Source organism: Syngnathus typhle, linkage group LG3 (genome assembly GCF_033458585.1).
Source record: "Syngnathus typhle isolate RoL2023-S1 ecotype Sweden linkage group LG3, RoL_Styp_1.0, whole genome shotgun sequence".
Taxonomy (NCBI): domain Eukaryota; kingdom Metazoa; phylum Chordata; class Actinopteri; order Syngnathiformes; family Syngnathidae; genus Syngnathus; species Syngnathus typhle.
In genome coordinates this window covers 13,181,668-13,202,474 of record NC_083740.1, presented here as the reverse complement: position 1 = coordinate 13,202,474, position 20,807 = coordinate 13,181,668, and the positions used below count along the sequence as shown (strand labels likewise).

The following is a 20,807-nucleotide window of genomic DNA, read 5'->3' as shown; positions in this document are numbered from 1 at the left end:
GGCTTCACTTTGTACTCGACCAGAGACAAAATACTCATAATACGATATATTGCATTGCAACGGCTCCATATACGGAAATGGCACTCAAGATACTGACACAGTTTCTGGCCAACATCTGAGTATTTGCAGTTGCAACTTAATGGTGAATTGAACTTTGTCACCTCGGAATGTCTGTATTCAGCTCCATGTTGAAAATATTTATTATTATATTTATTATATTTTATATTATATTATATTTATATTTATTATTTTTATTTAGTATTATTTATTTATATTTTTAGTATTGTTTGCCGACCTACTTTCTACCTTGTGGTATTCATTGGCGCCCAAATAATATTTTATATTTTTCAGCCATCTGGTTTAAGTGGTAAAATTTTGGTTACATCAGGTAAAAAATACCTGTGTGCTCCAAAGATTAGGTTATATATAGTATATATATCCATCCATCCATCCATCCATCCATCCATTTATTTTCTGTACTGCTTTATCCCCACGGGGGTCACGGGTGTGATGGAGCCTATCCCAGCAGTCATCGGGCAGTAGGCAGGGGACACCCTGAACTGGTTAACATTCAACCGCAGGGCACACAGAGACGAACAACCATCCGTGCTCGCACTCACATCTATGGGCAATCTATGGTGTTATTAAATAGTTATAATGAGAAATGAGTCATAAATGAGAAAATATTGGGTTTTTAAGTGCGCCTTATAGTTCGGAAAATACGATAGATAGATAGATAGATAGATAGATAGATAGATAGATAGATAGATAGATAGATAGATAGATAGATAGATAGATAGATAGATAGATAGATAGATAGATAGATAGATAGATAGATAGATAGATAGATAGATAGATACACACACACACACAGCAGGAATAAGCTCCAGCACGCCCAGAAAATGTACCACTGTGTTTGTGTTAAATCCTCAAAATAAAGATGGCTATTTGTACGCCTGAACTTACCGAACTTGCAATCTTCTGTCTTGACCGTGTCGTCATAGGGGACCTGGACCCCGGCTCTAATTTTAGCCTGATTGAAGGCATTAAAAAATGTTACAATGCAAATCACTTAATTTCAAAAAGTCACATTTGTGTTTTCAGAGAATTGAGTAACCCACCTTTTCGGCAGCCTTACTCCAATCTAGTTTGTATAGATAAAACAGTAAGAAAGTAGCCTGCATGAAGACACAGAGAGTAAGACCTATCCAAAGCCCTATTGAAGAAACAACACCAGCGTTTCTGAAACTCACATGACACATTTTGATTCCAGAACATGCAGGTCTTACCTAGGATGTTCAATTTTGCCGCAAAGGTTAAGGCCAAGCCAATGGGAAAGCCAATGAAGTAGTGTCCCACCAGGTTACAAAGAGCACCAACCTTTTGTTTCCCAACTCCTCGGATGACACCTCCACACGCACCCTGCGGTGATTGTTGGAAGTTCACACAAAGCACATTTAAAACTTCTCCTAAAATGTCAGATAGGATTTTCTTTTCTTACCGCAACAGCGTCAGAAAGATGCAAGAAGACGAAAACAATCAAGATTTCAGCAACCCGTTTCAAAATTTCTCTGAAGGTTATGAGACAAATATGATGAGATACAACATGAAAATTCTAGCAAAAGAAAAGCAAGTAGCTCTGTGAGGTGCTGACATGTAAAAATATTCCAAATAATTTATGGGTAATAATATGTACGTAATGTAATGTAATATGTACGCTTTCTTCACAAGCTATAGTCTGAATTTGTGAACTCATTGTTTTTGATTGTAATTTGTTCCCACTTGCACAGCATGGTATTAATTATGCGTGATTTTAAATTTTGATCTACAATCACATCAGATTACATCTTAATTTTATTCACTTATAAAGTAATATTTTTCTATTTTAAAATTTTGAGTTTAACTGGTTTGATAGTTCATTGAGAACTCTCATTCCTTTATTATTCACTGTCAATGGGGTGCATTAAATGCAATTGCATTTGAATTAGATTTAGCACTTTGCGAGAATATGTTATTGTAAATAAGTGTTAGTCGTAACAAAAACATAATACAGTGAGCACTCATTTTTTGCTGCAGATGCATTCCAGAACCATCTGCAAAAAACTAAAATCCGCAAAGTAGAAACAATATATGGATTATTTAGAAAATTAAACACCATATTGAAATTTTCAACACGTAATGTTTTAGTTGGTTGCTAGGGAGCACAGGTGTAATGGAAGTCATTTAGAAAGTGTCTGCCTTCAGAAATACCACATTATGCTAACCCAGGGGACATCACGCATAGCGAAACCAAAGTGAGTCGGTTGCGGATGAATCTCCTGTTGCATTATGGTCATATACATATATTAAAGGCTCCTCAATACTTTTACGCTACATAAACCGTTCCCATTCCCTTAATAACTATTCCCACACTGTTCTGTACATATATTGTACCTTTACAGTACCGTAATTTTCGGACTATAAGTCGCGTTTTTTTTCATAGTTTGGGTGGGGGGGCGACTTATACTCAGGAACGACTTATATACATATATATGGTTTTTTTTCACTTTTTTGGGCATTTTATGGCTGGTGCGACTTATACTCCGGTGCGACTTATAGTCCGGAAATTACGGTAAATAAAAGAACAGACACGTGATATTGTCACATGCTCCGATTCCTTCTGCACCAGTTTCTGCATGTGGCCGGCTGCCGCCTCCTGCGCTTGAACTCAGTCACGTCCACAGTGATGCACATTGCTCAGAGGCACGTGTGTATTTGCCCGTTACTTATAAACCCGTGAAGTAGCGCATTTGCAAAAGGAGAAGCGCAAAGTGGCGAGGGATCACTGTAAACACGTTTTTAATCTCTATAACAACTTTAGTTTTATTCACTTTTTTCCCCCACAACAAATGACTGTTGTTTTAACTTACTAGGTTATAATTAAGTAATTCATTTACATGTTCTGATAGCTTTTTAATGTGAACTACTGTATTCTTTAAAGACAGTTCCTCGGTGTGGCACGTATTACGAGCGCCAAAGTTACTAATATGTAACAGTATAACTCACAGGTCTGAGGTGAAAATGTAGCCAATGACACTTTTGGCAAGGGTGATGGTAAGACCAACAAAAAAGGCCACGATAACTGCAATGGGAAACAGAGTAAGAGCAATAGATGTTTACACTTCAGTTACCAGATCAAGGATGACAAAAATGAAAATAACTGTCACAAAGGTAGTGGTGGTGGGAGGGTATAGACCAGGGGTGTCAAACTCGTTTTTTTCGCGGGCCGCATTGTAGTCATAGCTTCTTTCGGAGGGCCATTATGACTGTCAACCCAAATAATTGTATGAGCACCTCATATTATATACAGTAAAAGCTACAAAACAAACTGTCAAATAACTCGTTTTCAAATCATACGAGTAAAAACTGGGCAAATATTTAAAAAAAAGATATTAAAAGTGAAGACAATTTGCAATTCTAGTAATGACACATGAATTTGATGCACAATTTGTTTCTTATTCAGACATTTCTGTTATCCATTTCATTACTTGCCTATTACTACATGCCATGTGCTTTGTGGCCAATCTCCAATTAAGCAGTGTTTTTATGGCCTTATCCTTGCTGCTTAGCAAATGTAAAATTTACCGATATCATTTCCAGTTTACAAACATACATACAAACATTTTCTTACATGCACAGATGATGGAAACTTTGCTTGACAGCTTGGCTTGCTCAATGTTTCCTGCACCAAGCGCATTCCCTACTCGAACACTAACAGCTGCAGAAATTCCAAGTGGGAACTGCAAAGGTAGAATGTATAGAAACAATTATGCATTATTTAGGATTCCATCAAATCAAACTGTTAAGATCAGGTTGTGGCCAACACGAGATTTGTGAGATGAATGCAAATCATCATTTATTTTTTTTAGGGGTGTAAATCGCGGGTTTTGTCACGATACGATATAATATCGATATAAAGAACTACGATACGATAATTGCCGATATCTTAAAGCCTGCTGCGATTCATTCACGATATATCGCGATATAGTGCTCTACGATCGATTTTTTTTTTAAATAAAAAATATACAACAATATCCTGATTTATAACAATTCATAAGCAAAATCAACAAGGTACTGCAAACTCTTTATTTAGGAAATTACAAGAGTATTGTAGTATACAAATTCCTTACTTTAACACTGAACTTTGATGTCGCGTTTTTTCTTTAAATGTGCGGCGAGATTTGTGCTCCCTGAATATTTGATCCCCGCATGGCAGGATTTACAAACTGCACGTGTCTTGTCCGTTGAGCCATCTTTTCTTTGGAATCCAAAGTGCTTCCAAACGAATGACTTGAAGCCTAAAGGGGAGCAAATTTCCTCGTCTTTTTGGACACTAGCCATAGCACCAGCCCAGGAGCCGCGTACTAGTTGTCGACTCCCCTTTCACGTGCCTGCTCTGCTCACAACACAACACGCCGCTCACTGCTCCCGGAAAGAGGAAGCAAGCAACAATGAACTGGATTTCAAAATAAAGTCGCGTCTAATGTCCGAGGTAAAACACGGCGATATAAATCGATGTTTACTTTTAGCATCGATGCCAATAAATCGTAGAGCATTATATCGATTAATCGATGTGTATCGATGTATCGTTACACCCCTAATTTTTTTATTTGGTTATCAGAGGTTTACCTCTTTCACTTTCTTCTGAAAAATGCTTTAAAATATTATTTGTTTCAATGATTATACAGCATACAGCTGATACGCCAAGCCAGTGCTTCTCAAATAGTGCCCCTTGGGGGGCGCTGTGCTATACCTGGGGGGGCGCGTGTGACCCTGGGGAACAGGCTTTTTTTTGCAGTACTAGAATAAAGTGTAATTGCGCATCTTCCCAGCAGGGGGCAGTGACGCTCTCATTGTTACTTCTGTGACGTTTGCGACAGTGCAACATTTTACGACTTACAAGACAAGTTAGGATAGTCACGGTGGGGAGGGGGGGGGCGCGAATAGTTTTCTTCTTGCAAGGGGGGGGGGGGCGTAACAGAAAATAATTGAGAAGCACTGCGCCAAGCCAAACACTTTGATTGTGGCAAGACCAGAAACTGGCTGTGTAGCTTGTTTGCATGCATTTCTTCCATGTCATTTACTAGAAAGTAGTTTCTAAATAAGCCAACAGTTAGCCTAGCACCTTCTAGTTTTTGTTCCACTACACTTTCTTCCCCATTTATTTTGGGCAGTCTGGATGTCCAGTGCTACCATTATTATTTGTTATTATTTGTGTCCACCACTGTAAGATACTTTTATTGTGGTATTGCAGCCATTCATTTGTTGTGTGGCTGCCTGTGCTTATGATGCTGATCAAGTTTAGATGAATTTGTTTCACTTACCATGTAAGCTACAACTGTGAGCTGATATGTAACGGACTGGGCTCCGAGCTCTATTTCACTAATTATACCAGCAATGAATCCTCCTACTTCAAATAGCCACCATTCCAGACAAAGCATGAGCATGCTCGGGATGGCCATCTTAACAAATGGTCCCCACTCTTGTAAACAGTCGACAGACCAGCCTGTGGATCAAACCATTAAAAAATAATAAACATAACTTTCATAAGATTGTGTTATAAACGTAAGACAAATAAGTATGATAAATAATTTATCAATTGAAATTGAGCATGCATACAGTATGTGCTTAAATGGATAAATCCAGAAAGTAAACCCTTAATATGTGCATGCATAATAATAATATGTAGTGCTTCTTGATAGGCAAATAATGAAAGTGGGACTCATCACCTCTCTAATCTGTTGTTTAGTTACAAAATGTAACCAATTTTGTTCAAACATTACACATTTGGACTTTGCTCACAAATGTACTGTAACATCAAATGAAATAGTGCAACTGGAGAGGAAAATGAATCATAAAGAAACACTAATCATTCATTCATTATCAGGTTTAAAGTGAGTGAGAGGGAAACTGACCTCCCCACGTGGCCTTGTGCAACCCCTTCCAATTAATGTAAATAAATAAGACCACAGCCAACACGTACTGTGAGATTGAATTGGCGGCAGCGGAACCACTTGAACAAAGACATAAACAGCATGATTTAAACACAGCTAAAAAAATTCTAGAATGTATTACCGTTTTTTTCCGTGTATAGTGCGCCCCCATGTATAGTACGCACCCCTAAAAATGGCATGCTGATGCTGGAAAAAAGCTTGTACCCATGTATAATACGCACCCAATTTTTATGAATTTTTAATTTTTTTTTTTTTTTTTTTTTTTTTTTTAAGTCCCAATGATCGTCACACACGCAGGCAGGCAATGGGTCCCATTTTTATAGTCTTTGGTATGGTCTTAACTAGGCTGGATGTAATTTTTTTTGTTGGCGTTGATTTCTCCGACTGCCCGTAAACGCACCACCGCGCACGGGAAAGAGGCGTCTCTGTATGGGAGAGACGTTGAAGAGGAATAAAAACACCCTTGGAAACCAAAACTTGCCCCTCGTCGTGACTCGGAGCCGCAACAAATGTTTCGGATTTGTGTAGGGTACATTGTGAGACAGCAAACGAGCAGGTGATCGAGCAAGCCTTGTCTGATACGAGAGCATTGCGGTCGCATGGAGCGTGTTTGAAGTGAACAGCAGAGAAGAAAGGAACAAGGCAAAGTGTTGTGAAATAAAATGCACAGAACGGATGCGCAAGACACGTCAGCTATATAAAGAGCGAGAGTTGTTTTCTTCCTATTAGTTTCAATTTACAGTTTAATTAGCAGTTTCAATCAGCAAATAACAAAATGCGTATTACAGGTAATATTTTATTTCACAACACTTTGGCTTGTTCCTTTGGTGTTAAGACTAAAACACAAAGGCGCTCTTTAAGCAATGCGACAGTGAGCGCCCGGCGCTCTGCGGTTGCGCGACCGCACCAAATTAAGCTCCCTGCGCAGTGCGCACTGAGGTCCACTTAAATTTTAGAAAGTACATCAGGACTTTAAAAATATCTTCTAAATTTCAGCGACGGCTCTGTCACACTAATCGACCAGCGCGGTGCAGTTGGGCGGTCGGCGGCGCGCTACGGTTGAGCGTTCTCTCTCGCGCTCTCTCCCTCGCTCTCTCTCGCTCTCGCACACACGCAAACCGGATATCATACGGAGGCCGCCATTACAGATGCGCAGAACGGATGCGCAAGACACGTCAGCTATATAAACAGCGAGAGTTCAGTTTTCTACCTAAATCCGTATTACAGGTAATATTTTATTTCACAACACTTTGCCTTGTTCCTTTCTTCTCTGCTGTTCACTTCAAACACGCTCCATGCGACCGCAATGCTCTCGTATCAGACAAGGCTTGCTCGATCACCTGCTCGTTTGCTGTCTCACAATGTACCCTACACAAATCCGAAACATTTGTTGCGGCTCCGAGTCACGACGAGGGGCAAGTTTTGGTTTCCAAGGGTGTTTTTATTCCTCTTCAACGTCTCTCCCATACAGAGACGCCTCTTTCCCGTGCGCGGTGGTGCGTTTACGGGCAGTCGGAGAAATCAACGCCAACAAAAAAAATTACATCCAGCCTAGTTAAGACCATACCAAAGACTATAAAAATGGGACCCATTGCCTGCCTGCGTGTGTGACGATCATTGGGACTTAAAAAAAAAAAAAAAAAAAAAAAAAAAATTAAAAATTCATAAAAATTGGGTGCGTATTATACATGGGTACAAGCTTTTTTCCAGCATCAGCATGCCATTTTTAGGGGTGCGTACTATACATGGGGGCGCACTATACACGGAAAAAAACGGTAATACATTCTAGAATTTTTTTAGCTGTGTTTAAATCATGCTGTTTATGTCTTTGTTCAAGTGGTTCCGCTGCCGCCAATTCAATCTCACAGTACGTGTTGGCTGTGGTCTTATTTATTTACATTAATTGGAAGGGGTTGCACAAGGCCACGTGGGGAGGTCAGTTTCCCTCTCACTCACTTTAAACCTGATAATGAATGAATGATTAGTGTTTCTTTATGATTCATTTTCCTCTCCAGTTGCACTATTTCATTTGATGTTACAGTACATTTGTGAGCAAAGTCCAAATGTGTAATGTTTGAACAAAATTGGTTACATTTTGTAACTAAACAACAGATTAGAGAGGTGATGAGTCCCACTTTCATTATTTGCCTATCAAGAAGCACTACATATTATTATTATGCATGCACATATTAAGGGTTTACTTTCTGGATTTATCCATTTAAGCACATACTGTATGCATGCTCAATTTCAATTGATAAATTATTTATCATACTTATTTGTCTTACGTTTATAACACAATCTTATGAAAGTTATGTTTATTATTTTTTAATGGTTTGATCCACAGGCTGGTCTGTCGACTGTTTACAAGAGTGGGGACCATTTGTTAAGATGGCCATCCCGAGCATGCTCATGCTTTGTCTGGAATGGTGGCTATTTGAAGTAGGAGGATTCATTGCTGGTATAATTAGTGAAATAGAGCTCGGAGCCCAGTCCGTTACATATCAGCTCACAGTTGTAGCTTACATGGTAAGTGAAACAAATTCATCTAAACTTGATCAGCATCATAAGCACAGGCAGCCACACAACAAATGAATGGCTGCAATACCACAATAAAAGTATCTTACAGTGGTGGACACAAATAATAACAAATAATAATGGTAGCACTGGACATCCAGACTGCCCAAAATAAATGGGGAAGAAAGTGTAGTGGAACAAAAACTAGAAGGTGCTAGGCTAACTGTTGGCTTATTTAGAAACTACTTTCTAGTAAATGACATGGAAGAAATGCATGCAAACAAGCTACACAGCCAGTTTCTGGTCTTGCCACAATCAAAGTGTTTGGCTTGGCGCAGTGCTTCTCAATTATTTTCTGTTACGCCCCCCCCCCCTTGCAAGAAGAAAACTATTCGCGCCCCCCCCCTCCCCACCGTGACTATCCTAACTTGTCTTGTAAGTCGTAAAATGTTGCACTGTCGCAAACGTCACAGAAGTAACAATGAGAGCGTCACTGCCCCCTGCTGGGAAGATGCGCAATTACACTTTATTCTAGTACTGCAAAAAAAAGCCTGTTCCCCAGGGTCACACGCGCCCCCCCAGGTATAGCACAGCGCCCCCCAAGGGGCACTATTTGAGAAGCACTGGCTTGGCGTATCAGCTGTATGCTGTATAATCATTGAAACAAATAATATTTTAAAGCATTTTTCAGAAGAAAGTGAAAGAGGTAAACCTCTGATAACCAAATAAAAAAATTAGGGGTGTAACGATACATCGATACACATCGATTAATCGATATAATGCTCTACGATTTATTGGCATCGATGCTAAAAGTAAACATCGATTTATATCGCCGTGTTTTACCTCGGACATTAGACGCGACTTTATTTTGAAATCCAGTTCATTGTTGCTTGCTTCCTCTTTCCGGGAGCAGTGAGCGGCGTGTTGTGTTGTGAGCAGAGCAGGCACGTGAAAGGGGAGTCGACAACTAGTACGCGGCTCCTGGGCTGGTGCTATGGCTAGTGTCCAAAAAGACGAGGAAATTTGCTCCCCTTTAGGCTTCAAGTCATTCGTTTGGAAGCACTTTGGATTCCAAAGAAAAGATGGCTCAACGGACAAGACACGTGCAGTTTGTAAATCCTGCCATGCGGGGATCAAATATTCAGGGAGCACAAATCTCGCCGCACATTTAAAGAAAAAACGCGACATCAAAGTTCAGTGTTAAAGTAAGGAATTTGTATACTACAATACTCTTGTAATTTCCTAAATAAAGAGTTTGCAGTACCTTGTTGATTTTGCTTATGAATTGTTATAAATCAGGATATTGTTGTATATTTTTTATTTAAAAAAAAAAATCGATCGTAGAGCACTATATCGCGATATATCGTGAATGAATCGCAGCAGGCTTTAAGATATCGGCAATTATCGTATCGTAGTTCTTTATATCGATATTATATCGTATCGTGACAAAACCCGCGATTTACACCCCTAAAAAAAATAAATGATGATTTGCATTCATCTCACAAATCTCGTGTTGGCCACAACCTGATCTTAACAGTTTGATTTGATGGAATCCTAAATAATGCATAATTGTTTCTATACATTCTACCTTTGCAGTTCCCACTTGGAATTTCTGCAGCTGTTAGTGTTCGAGTAGGGAATGCGCTTGGTGCAGGAAACATTGAGCAAGCCAAGCTGTCAAGCAAAGTTTCCATCATCTGTGCATGTAAGAAAATGTTTGTATGTATGTTTGTAAACTGGAAATGATATCGGTAAATTTTACATTTGCTAAGCAGCAAGGATAAGGCCATAAGGCGGAACGGCCCTTGAGCTCCATGCGGAAGTCTGCAAAAAGCTCCATTTCTGTTTAAAATTCTTACCCACCTCCCTGGAAGCCTTCTCGGGCGTAGCAAGTGAGGGGGAAGGCCCCCAAAGCACCGGCTGGAAGTCTGCAAAAAGCTCCATTTCTGTTAAAAATGCTTAGCCGCCTCCCTGGAAGCCTTCTCGGGCGTAGCAAGTGAGGGGGAAGGCCCCCAAAGCACCGGCTGGAAGTGCGCAAAAAGCTCCATTTCTGTTAAAAATGCTTAGCCGCCTCCCTGGAAGCCTCCTCGGGCTTAGAAAGTGAGGGGGAAGGCCCCCAAAGCACCGGCTGGAAGTCTGCAAAAAGCTCCATTTCTGTTTAAAATTCTTACCCGCCTCCCTGGAAGCCTTCTCGGGCGTAGCAAGTGAGGGGGAAGGCCCCCAAAGCACCGTCTGGAGCTCCGCAAAAAGCTCCATTTCTGTTAAAAATGCTTAGCCGCCTCCCTGGAAGCCTCGTCGGGCGTAGCAAGTGAGGGGGAAGGCCCCCAAAGCACCGGCTGGAAGTGCGCAAAAAGCTCCATTTCTGTTAAAAATGCTTAGCCGCCTCCCTGGAAGCCTCCTCGGGCGTAAAAAGTGAGGGGGAAGGCCCCCGAAGCACCGGCTGGAAGTGCGCAATGCAAGTGCGAGTGCTGGTGTATTTACTCGTCGTGTCCACCGGAGGGAGGCAACTCCCCGCCGCAACTGCAGCGGCAGCTTTGAAACGTCATCCCGGCCCCAAAGCACCGTCTGGAAGTGCGCAAAAAGCTCCATTTCTGTTAAAAATGCTTAGCCGACTCCCTGGAAGCCTTCTCGGGCGTAGCAAGTGAGGGGGAAGGCCCCCAAAGCACCGGCTGGAAGTCTGCAAAAAGCTCCATTTCTGTTAAAAATGCTTAGCCGCCTCCCTGGAAGCCTTCTCGGGCGTAGCAAGTGAGGGGGAAGGCCCCCAAAGCACCGGCTGGAAGTGCGCAAAAAGCTCCATTTCTGTTAAAAATGCTTAGCCGCCTCCCTGGAAGCCTCCTCGGGCTTAGAAAGTGAGGGGGAAGGCCCCCAAAGCACCGGCTGGAAGTCTGCAAAAAGCTCCATTTCTGTTTAAAATTCTTACCCGCCTCCCTGGAAGCCTTCTCGGGCGTAGCAAGTGAGGGGGAAGGCCCCCAAAGCACCGTCTGGAGCTCCGCAAAAAGCTCCATTACTGTTAAAAATGCTTAGCCGCCTCCCTGGAAGCCTCGTCGGGCGTAGCAAGTGAGGGGGAAGGCCCCCAAAGCACCGGCTGGAAGTGCGCAAAAAGCTCCATTTCTGTTAAAAATGCTTAGCCGCCTCCCTGGAAGCCTCCTCGGGCGTAAAAAGTGAGGGGGAAGGCCCCCGAAGCACCGGCTGGAAGTGCGCAATGCAAGTGCGAGTGCTGGTGTATTTACTCGTCGTGTCCACCGGAGGGAGGCAACTCCCCGCCGCAACTGCAGCGGCAGCTTTGAAACGTCATCCCGGCCCCAAAGCACCGTCTGGAAGTGCGCAAAAAGATCCATTTCTGTTAAAAATGCTTAGCCGACTCCCTGGAAGCCTTCTCGGGCGTAGCAAGTGAGGGGGAAGGCCCCCAAAGCACCGGCTGGAAGTCTGCAAAAAGCTCCATTTCTGTTAAAAATGCTTAGCCGCCTCCCTGGAAGCCTTCTCGGGCGTAGCAAGTGAGGGGGAAGGCCCCCAAAGCACCGGCTGGAAGTGCGCAAAAAGCTCCATTTCTGTTAAAAATGCTTAGCCGCCTCCCTGGAAGCCTCCTCGGGCTTAGAAAGTGAGGGGGAAGGCCCCCAAAGCACCGGCTGGAAGTCTGCAAAAAGCTCCATTTCTGTTTAAAATTCTTACCCGCCTCCCTGGAAGCCTTCTCGGGCGTAGCAAGTGAGGGGGAAGGCCCCCAAAGCACCGTCTGGAGCTCCGCAAAAAGCTCCATTTCTGTTAAAAATGCTTAGCCGCCTCCCTGGAAGCCTCGTCGGGCGTAGCAAGTGAGGGGGAAGGCCCCCAAAGCACCGGCTGGAAGTGCGCAAAAAGCTCCATTTCTGTTAAAAATGCTTAGCCGCCTCCCTGGAAGCCTCCTCGGGCGTAAAAAGTGAGGGGGAAGGCCCCCAAAGCACCGGCTGGAAGTCTGCAAAAAGCTCCATTTCTGTTTAAAATTCTTAGCCGCCTCCCTGGAAGCCTTCTCGGGCGTAGCAAGTGAGGGGGAAGGCCCCCAAAGCACCGGCTGGAAGTCTGCAAAAAGCTCCATTTCTGTTTAAAATTCTTAGCCGCCTCCCTGGAAGCCTTCTCGGGCGTAGCAAGTGAGGGGGAAGGCCCCCAAAGCACCGGCTGGAAGTCTGCAAAAAGCTCCATTTCTGTTAAAAATGCTTAGCCGCCTCCCTGGAAGCCTTCTCGGGCGTAGCAAGTGAGGGGGAAGGCCCCCAAAGCACCGGCTGGAAGTCTGCAAAAAGCTCCATTTCTGTTTAAAATTCTTAGCCGCCTCCCTGGAAGCCTTCTCGGGCGTAGCAAGTGAGGGGGAAGGCCCCCAAAGCACCGGCTGGAAGTCTGCAAAAAGCTCCATTTCTGTTTAAAATTCTTAGCAGCCTCCCTGGAAGCCTTCTCGGGCGTAGCAAGTGAGGGGGAAGGCCCCCAAAGCACCGGCTGGAAGTCCTCCAAAAGCTCGATAATTGGTCAAAAATGCTTAGCCGCGTCCCTGGAAGCCCAATCGGGCGTAAAAAGCTAGGCGGAAAGGCCCTGGAGCTCCGCACGGAAGTCTGAAAAAAACTCCATAATTGGTCAAAAATGCTTAGCCGCGTCCCTGGAAGCGTAATCGGGCGTAAAAAGCTAGGCGGAACGGCCCTGGAGCTCCGTGTGGAAGTCCTCCAAAAGCTCGATAATTGGTCAAAAATGCTTAGCCGCGTCCCTGGAAGCCCAATCGGGCGTAAAAAGCTAGGCGGAAAGGCCCTGGAGCTCCGCACGGAAGTCTGAAAAAAGCTCCATAATTGGTCAAAAATGCTTAGCCGCGTCCCTGGAAGCGTAATCGGGCGTAAAAAGCTAGGCGGAACGGCCCTGGAGCTCCGTGTGGAAGTCCTCCAAAAGCTCGATAATTGGTCAAAAATGCTTAGCCGCGTCCCTGGAAGCCCAATCGGGCGTAAAAAGCTAGGCGGAACGGCCCTGGAGCTCCACACGGAAGTCTGAAAAAAGCTCCATAATTGTTCAAAAATGCTTAGCCGCCTCCCTGGAAGCCCAATCGGGCGTAAAAAGTTAGGCGGAACGGCCCTGGAGCTCCACACGGAAGTCTGAAAAAAGCTCCATAATTGTTCAAAAATGCTTAGCCGCCTCCCTGGAAGCCTAATCGGGCGTAAAAAGCTAGGCGGAAAGGCCCTGGAGCTCCACACGGAAGTCTGAAAAAAGCTCCATAATTGTTCAAAAATGCTTAGCCGCCTCCCTGGAAGCCCAATCGGGCGTAAAAAGTTAGGCGGAACGGCCCTGGAGCTCCACACGGAAGTCTGAAAAAAGCTCCATAATTGTTCAAAAATGCTTAGCCGCCTCCCTGGAAGCCTAATCGGGCGTAAAAAGTTAGGCGGAACGGCCCTGGAGCTCCACACGGAAGTCTGAAAAAAGCTCCATGCTTGGTCAAAAATGCTTAGCCGCCTCCCTGGAAGCCTAATCGGGCGTAAAAAGTTAGGCGGAACGGCCCTGGAGCTCCACACGGAAGTCTGAAAAAAGCTCCATGCTTGGTCAAAAATGCTTAGCCGCCTCCCTGGAAGCCTAATCGGGCGTAAAAAGTTAGGCGGAACGGCCCTGGAGCTCCACACGGAAGTCTGAAAAAAGCTCCATAATTGTTCAAAAATGCTTAGCCGCCTCCCTGGAAGCCCAATCGGGCGTAAAAAGTTAGGCGGAACGGCCCTGGAGCTCCACACGGAAGTCTGAAAAAAGCTCCATAATTGTTCAAAAATGCTTAGCCGCCTCCCTGGAAGCCTAATCGGGCGTAAAAAGTTAGGCGGAACGGCCCTGGAGCTCCACACGGAAGTCTGAAAAAAGCTCCATAATTGTTCAAAAATGCTTAGCCGCCTCCCTGGAAGCCTAATCGGGCGTAAAAAGTTAGGCGGAACGGCCCTGGAGCTCCACACGGAAGTCCCCCTGGTACCTGGGCCAACTTTGGCGAAAAATTTTCTAAGTGCCAACGGCTCTTTCGCCGTAAAGTGTCCGCTCCGCGCTGGTTCCCCGGTCGGCCGCAAATAGCGCAAAATCAGCCTCTCGCCCTTCAGGTACCAGGCGTTGGGGTACCAGGGGTAAGTGCAGTACCAGCTTTGGTCTGTTGGTGCGCCAGAGTACGATGAGTTGGTCCCCCTAGTCACTGTACTCATTACCTTTACCCCCGAATCGCAAAATATAGTCGGCACGTACGTGGGGAACACCAGGCGGCTGGTGTCTCTAGCGATGTGTTCACCCCCAAAAAGTGTTCTCCTGCTCGGACACGAATGGCGAGAATTCGGCCTCTCCACCACGGAGGTCGGTGATAATTTAAGAATATTTTCTAAGTGTCACCGAGGGCTGACACGCAATCTGTCCGAGGCGCGACGGTTCCCCGGTCGGCCACGAATCGCGATAATTCGGCCTCTCCACCACGGAGGTCGGTGAGAATTTCAGAATATTTTCTAAGTGCCAGCGTGGGCTGCCGCACAACTTGTCCGAGGCGCGACGGTTCCCCGGTCGGCCACGAATCGCGATAATTCGGCCTCTCCACCACGGAGGTCGGTGAGAATTTCAGAATATTTTCTAAGTGCGAGCGTGGGCTGCCGCACAACTTGTCCGAGTGGCGACGGTTCCTCGGTCGGATCCGAATGTCGAAAATTCGGCCTCTCCACCACGGAGGTCGGTGATAATTTCAGAATATTTTCTAAGTGCGAGCGTGGGCTGCCGCACAACTTGTCCGAGTGGCGACGGTTCCTCGGTCGGATCCGAATGTCGAAAATTCGGCCTCTCCACCACGGAGGTCGGTGATAATTTCAGAATATTTTCTAAGTGCGAGCGTGGGCTGCCGCACAACTTGTCCGAGTGGCGACGGTTCCTCGGTCGGATCCGAATGTCGAAAATTCGGCCTCTCCACCACGGAGGTCGGTGATAATTTCAGAATATTTTCTAAGTGCGAGCGTGGGCTGCCGCACAACTTGTCCGAGTGGCGACGGTTCCTCGGTCGGATCCGAATCGCGATAATTCGGCCTCTCCACCACGGAAGTCGGTGGGAATTTCAGAATATTTTCTAAGTGCGAGCGTGGGCTGCCGCACAACTTGTCCGAGGCGCGACGGTTCCCCGGTCGGCCACGAATCGCGATAATTCGGCCTCTCCACCACGGAGGTCGGTGAGAATTTCAGAATATTTTCTAAGTGCGAGCGTGGGCTGCCGCACAACTTGTCCGAGTGGCGACGGTTCCTCGGTCGTATCCGAATGTCGAAAATTCGGCCTCTCCACCACGGAGGTCGGTGAGAATTTCAGAATATTTTCTAAGTGCGAGCGTGGGCTGCCGCACAACTTGTCCGAGTGGCGACGGTTCCTCGGTCGGATCCGAATGTCGAAAATTCGGCCTCTCCACCACGGAGGTCGGTGATAATTTCAGAATATTTTCTAAGTGCGAGCGTGGGCTGCCGCACAACTTGTCCGAGTGGCGACGGTTCCTCGGTCGGATCCGAATGTCGAAAATTCGGCCTCTCCACCACGGAGGTCGGTGATAATTTCAGAATATTTTCTAAGTGCGAGCGTGGGCTGCCGCACAACTTGTCCGAGTGGCGACGGTTCCTCGGTCGGATCCGAATCGCGATAATTCGGCCTCTCCACCACGGAAGTCGGTGGGAATTTCAGAATATTTTCTAAGTGCGAGCGTGGGCTGCCGCACAACTTGTCCGAGGCGCGACGGTTCCCCGGTCAGCCACGAATCGCGATAATTCGGCCTCTCCACCACGGAGGTCGGTGAGAATTTCAGAATATTTTCTAAGTGCCAACGGCTCTTGCGCCGTAAAGGGTCCGCTTTGGCTGGTTCCCTCGGTCGGCCACAAATGGCGAAAAATCAGCCTCTCCACCTGGAGCTCGCGCCAACTTTGGCGAATATTTTCTAAGTGCCAACGGCTCTTGCGCCGTAATGTGTCCGCTTCTGCTGGTTCCCTCGGTCGGCCACAAAGAGCGAAAAATCAGCCTCTCCTTCTGGAGCTCGCGCCAACTCAGGCGAATATTTTCTAAGTGCCAACGGCTCTTGCGCCGTAATGTGTCCGCTTCTGCTGGTTCCCTCGGTCGGCCACAAAGAGCGAAAAATCAGCCTCTCCTTCTGGAGCTCGCGCCAACTCAGGCGAATATTTTCTAAGTGCCAACGGCTCTTGCGCCGTAATGTGTCCGCTTCTGCTGGTTCCCTCGGTCGGCCACAAAGAGCGAAAAATCAGCCTCTCCTTCTGGAGCTCGCGCCAACTCAGGCGAATATTTTCTAAGTGCCAACGGCTCTTGCGCCGTAATGTGTCCGCTTCTGCTGGTTCCCTCGGTCGGCCACAAAGAGCGAAAAATCAGCCTCTCCACCTGGAGCTCGCGCAAACTCAGGCGAATATTTTCTAAGTGCCAACGGCTCTTGCGCCGTAAAGGGTCCGCTTTGGCTGGTTCCCTCGGTCGGCCACAAATGGCGAAAAGTCAGCCTCTCCACCTGGAGCTCGCGCCAACTCAGGCGAATATTTTCTAAGTGCCAACGGCTCTTGCGCCGTAATGTGTCCGCTTTGGCTGGTTCCCTCGGTCGGCCACAACGAGCGAAAAATCAGCCTCTCCACCTGGAGCTCGCGCCAACTCAGGCGAATATTTTCCAAGTGCCAACGGCTCTTGCGCCGTCATGTGTCCGCTTCGGCTGGTTCCCTCGGTCGGCCGCAAATAGAGAAAAATCAGCCTCTCCTTCTGGAGCTCGCGCCAACTCAGGCGAATATTTTCTAAGTGCCAACGGCTCTTGCGCCGTCAAGTGTCCGCTTTGGCTGGTTCCCTCGGTCGGCCACAAATAGCGAAAAATCAGCCTCTCCTGCTGGAGCTCGCGCCAACTTTGGCGAATATTTTCTAAGTGCCAACGGCTCTTGCGCCGTAATGTGTCCGCTTCTGCTGGTTCCCTCGGTCGGCCGCAAATAGCGAAAAATCAGCCTCTCCTTCTGGAGCTCGCGCCAACTCAGGCGAATATTTTCTAAGTGCCAACGGCTCTTGCGCCGTAAAGTGTCCGCTCCGGCTGGTTCCCTCGGTCGGCCACAAATGGCGAAAAATCAGCCTCTCCTTCTGTAGCTCGCGCCAACTCAGGCGAATATTTTCTAAGTGCCAACGGCTCTTGCGCCGTAATGTGTCCGCTTTGTCCGGTTCCCTCGGTCGGCCGCAAATAGCGAAAAATCAGCCTCTCCTTCTGGAGCTCGCGCCAACTTTGGCGAAAAATTTCTAAGTGCCAACGGCTCTTGCGCCGTAAAGTGTCCGCTCCGCGCTGGTTCCGCGGTCGGCCGCAAATAGCGAAAAATCAGCCTCTCCTTCTGGAGCTCGCGCCAACTTTGGCGAATATTTTCTAAGTGCCAACGGCTCTTGCGCCGTAATGTGTCCGCTCCGGCTGGTTCCCTCGGTCGGCCACAAATGGCAAAAAATCAGCCTCTCCTTCTGGAGCTCGCGCCAACTTTGGCGAATATTTTCTAAGTGCCAACGGCTCTTGCGCCGTAATGTGTCCGCTTTGTCTGGTTCCCTCGGTCGGCCACAAATGGCAAAAAATCAGCCTCTCCTTCTGGAGCTCGCGCCAACTTTGGCGAATATTTTCTAAGTGCCAACGGCTCTTGCGCCGTAATGTGTCCGCTTTGTCTGGTTCCCTCGGTCGGCCACAAATGGCAAAAAATCAGCCTCTCCTTCTGGAGCTCGCGCCAACTTTGGCGAATATTTTCTAAGTGCCAACGGCTCTTGCAACGTAATGTGTCCGCTCCGGCTGGTTCCCTCGGTCGGCCACAAATGGCGAAAAATCAGCCTCTCCTTCTGGAGCTCGCGCCAACTTTGGCGAATATTTTCTAAGTGCCAACGGCTCTTGCGCCGTAAAGTGTCCGCTCCGGCTGGTTCCCTCGGTCGGCCACAAATGGCGAAAAATCAGCCTCTCCTTCTGGAGCTCGCGCCAACTCAGGCGAATATTTTCTAAGTGCCAACGGCTCTTGCAACGTAATGTGTCCGCTCCGGCTGGTTCCCTCGGTCGGCCACAAATGGCGAAAAATCAGCCTCTCCTTCTGGAGCTCGCGCCAACTTTGGCGAATATTTTCTAAGTGCCAACGGCTCTTGCGCCGTAATGTGTCCGCTTTGTCTGGTTCCCTCGGTCGGCCGCAAATGGCGAAAAATCAGCCTCTCCTTCTGGAGCTCGCGCCAACTTTGGCGAATATTTTCTAAGTGCCAACGGCTCTTGCACCGTAAAGTGTCCGCTCCGGCTGGTTCCCTCGGTCGGCCACAAATGGCGAAAAATCAGCCTCTCGCCCTTCAGGTACCAGGCGGTGGGGTACCAGGGGTAGGTGCAGTACCAGCTTTGGTCTGTTGGTGCGCCAGAGTACGATGAGTTGGTCCCCCTAGTCACTGTACTCATTACCTTTACCCCCAAATCGCAAAATATAGTCAGAACGAGTGTGGGGAACACAACTTTTGGCCCCGAGAACCAGGCGGCTGGTGTCTCTAGCGATGTGTTCACCCCCAAAAAGTGTTCACCTGCTCGGACAGTGAACCTAGGAGCTACCGCTAAGCACTCTGGAAGTGCAAGAGCGAAAATTTTTCTAAGTACAAAAACTCTCGAAAATTTTCAAAGTGTCACAGTGCTCGAAAATTTTCTAAGTGCTACATGGAATAGTGGAGGACCGGCCGCCTCCTTAAACACAGGTCGGCGGAACGACGGGTAGGACCGGCCGCCTCCTTAAACACAGGCCGGTGGAACGTTTGGCAGAATCTCGTGGAGGACCGGCCGCCTCCTTAAACACAGGCCGGTGGGAACGACTGGCAGAATTGCGTGACGGCCGCCTGCTCCCGGCGTCCGCACGTGAACGATCACCCCCCCTCCCGGGGACGGCCGTCTGCTCCCGGCCGCCGTCCTTCACCCCCCTCACCTTCCGGACCCCCGTCTGCTCCCGGCGGGCCTCCGAGTACCCCCCGGCCCCTTCTCCCGAACTGACCGACAGGCAATGAGACCCGCCTTGGTAGGGCCCCCACCGGCCCCGGCTCGCGCCGGCGTTGGGTGGACGGTTCCTCCCCACTTGCGGGTCGCTCTCCGTGGAGGACCGGTCGCCTCACTAAACATAGGCCGGGCGAAAATCTGCGAATGTTATACATCCAAGAAAGGCAGGAGTGAACCGGCCGCCTCCTTAAACACAGGCCGGGCGAATGTTATCCATCCAAGGAGGGGGAGGACCGGCCGCCTCACTAAACATAGGCCGGGCGAAAATCTGCGAATGTTATACATCCAAGGAGGGAGGAGCGGCCGCCTCCTTAACCCACCGGCCGGGCGAAAATCTGCGAATGTTATCCATCCAAGGACGGAGGAACCGGCCGCCTCCTTAAACACAGGCCGGGCGAAAATCTGCGAATGTTATCCATCCAAGGACGGAGGAACCGGCCGGCTCCTTAAACACAGGCCGGGCGAGAATCTGCGAATGTTATCCATCCAAGGACGGAGGACCGGCCGCCTCCTTAAACACAGGCCGGCTGGAACGGTTGGCAGAATCGCGTGACGGCCGCCTGCTCCCGGCGTCCGCACGTGAACGAACACCCCCCCTCCCGGGGACGGCCGTCTGCTCCCGGCCGCCGTCCTTCACCCCCCTCAGCTTCCGGACCCCCGTCTGCTCCCGGCGGGCCTCCGAGTAACCCTCCCCTTCTCCCGAACTGACCGACTGGCACTCATGACCCGCCTTGGTAGGGCCCCCACCGGCCCCGGCTCGCGCCGGCGTTGGGTGGACGGTTCCTCCCCACTTGCGGGTCGCACTCTAGCGCCTCGGCCGCCGCGAGAGCGTGCGCTACGCGCCGCCCCCGCAGGCCTTGGCGCGACCGTACGGCAGCGAGACCGAGACGCCCCGAATCACACCCACCTAGAGGAAATCAACGGAGGCCGAGCGCGCGATCCGATTGCGGCACGCCGCGTGGGCGTCCGCCGGCCGCGCCGGTCTACCGCGAAGGCTGTTTCTCAAACCCTTGCCTAACCAGACGGCACCGCGGGATGTGCTGTCCACACTCTGCTCGACTATCCGAATAGCCTTTCCCGACTACCGCGTAGCGGGAGGCGTCTTCCGTGCCGCCGGTGGCGTATGACCTTCCGCGAGAGGCGTGCGGGCTCGGGGGGGCCGCAACGACCGAGTCTGACTCGGACGGGGCGCAGCTTCCCTCCCGGTCGCAGCGATAAGCGCCGAACGCAGCGTCGGTCACCAGCCACCCCGGCGGGTTCGTCGGGAGCGCCGGTACCCTTCCGTAGCTAGTTTGCCAGCTGGCCACAGCGGGCCGCA

At 48.2% G+C, this 20,807-nt stretch overlaps 1 protein-coding gene across 1 annotated transcript in view; it reads right to left on the bottom strand.

The window, feature by feature from the left end:
* Positions 1-347: 347 nt before the first annotated feature.
* LOC133151093 (multidrug and toxin extrusion protein 1-like) overlaps positions 348-20,807 on the bottom strand; it is a 306,257-nt gene continuing 285,797 nt past the window's right edge. Inside the window, exons 9-16 of the mRNA XM_061273845.1 lie at positions 5,364-5,545; positions 3,671-3,779; positions 3,046-3,121; positions 1,502-1,571; positions 1,290-1,422; positions 1,122-1,216; positions 967-1,033; positions 348-355 (exon numbers count right to left, since the gene is read on the bottom strand). Of these exons, the coding sequence (XP_061129829.1) occupies positions 348-355; positions 967-1,033; positions 1,122-1,216; positions 1,290-1,422; positions 1,502-1,571; positions 3,046-3,121; positions 3,671-3,779; positions 5,364-5,545 (740 nt within the window). The remainder of the gene's footprint in view (positions 356-966; positions 1,034-1,121; positions 1,217-1,289; positions 1,423-1,501; positions 1,572-3,045; positions 3,122-3,670; positions 3,780-5,363; positions 5,546-20,807) is intronic.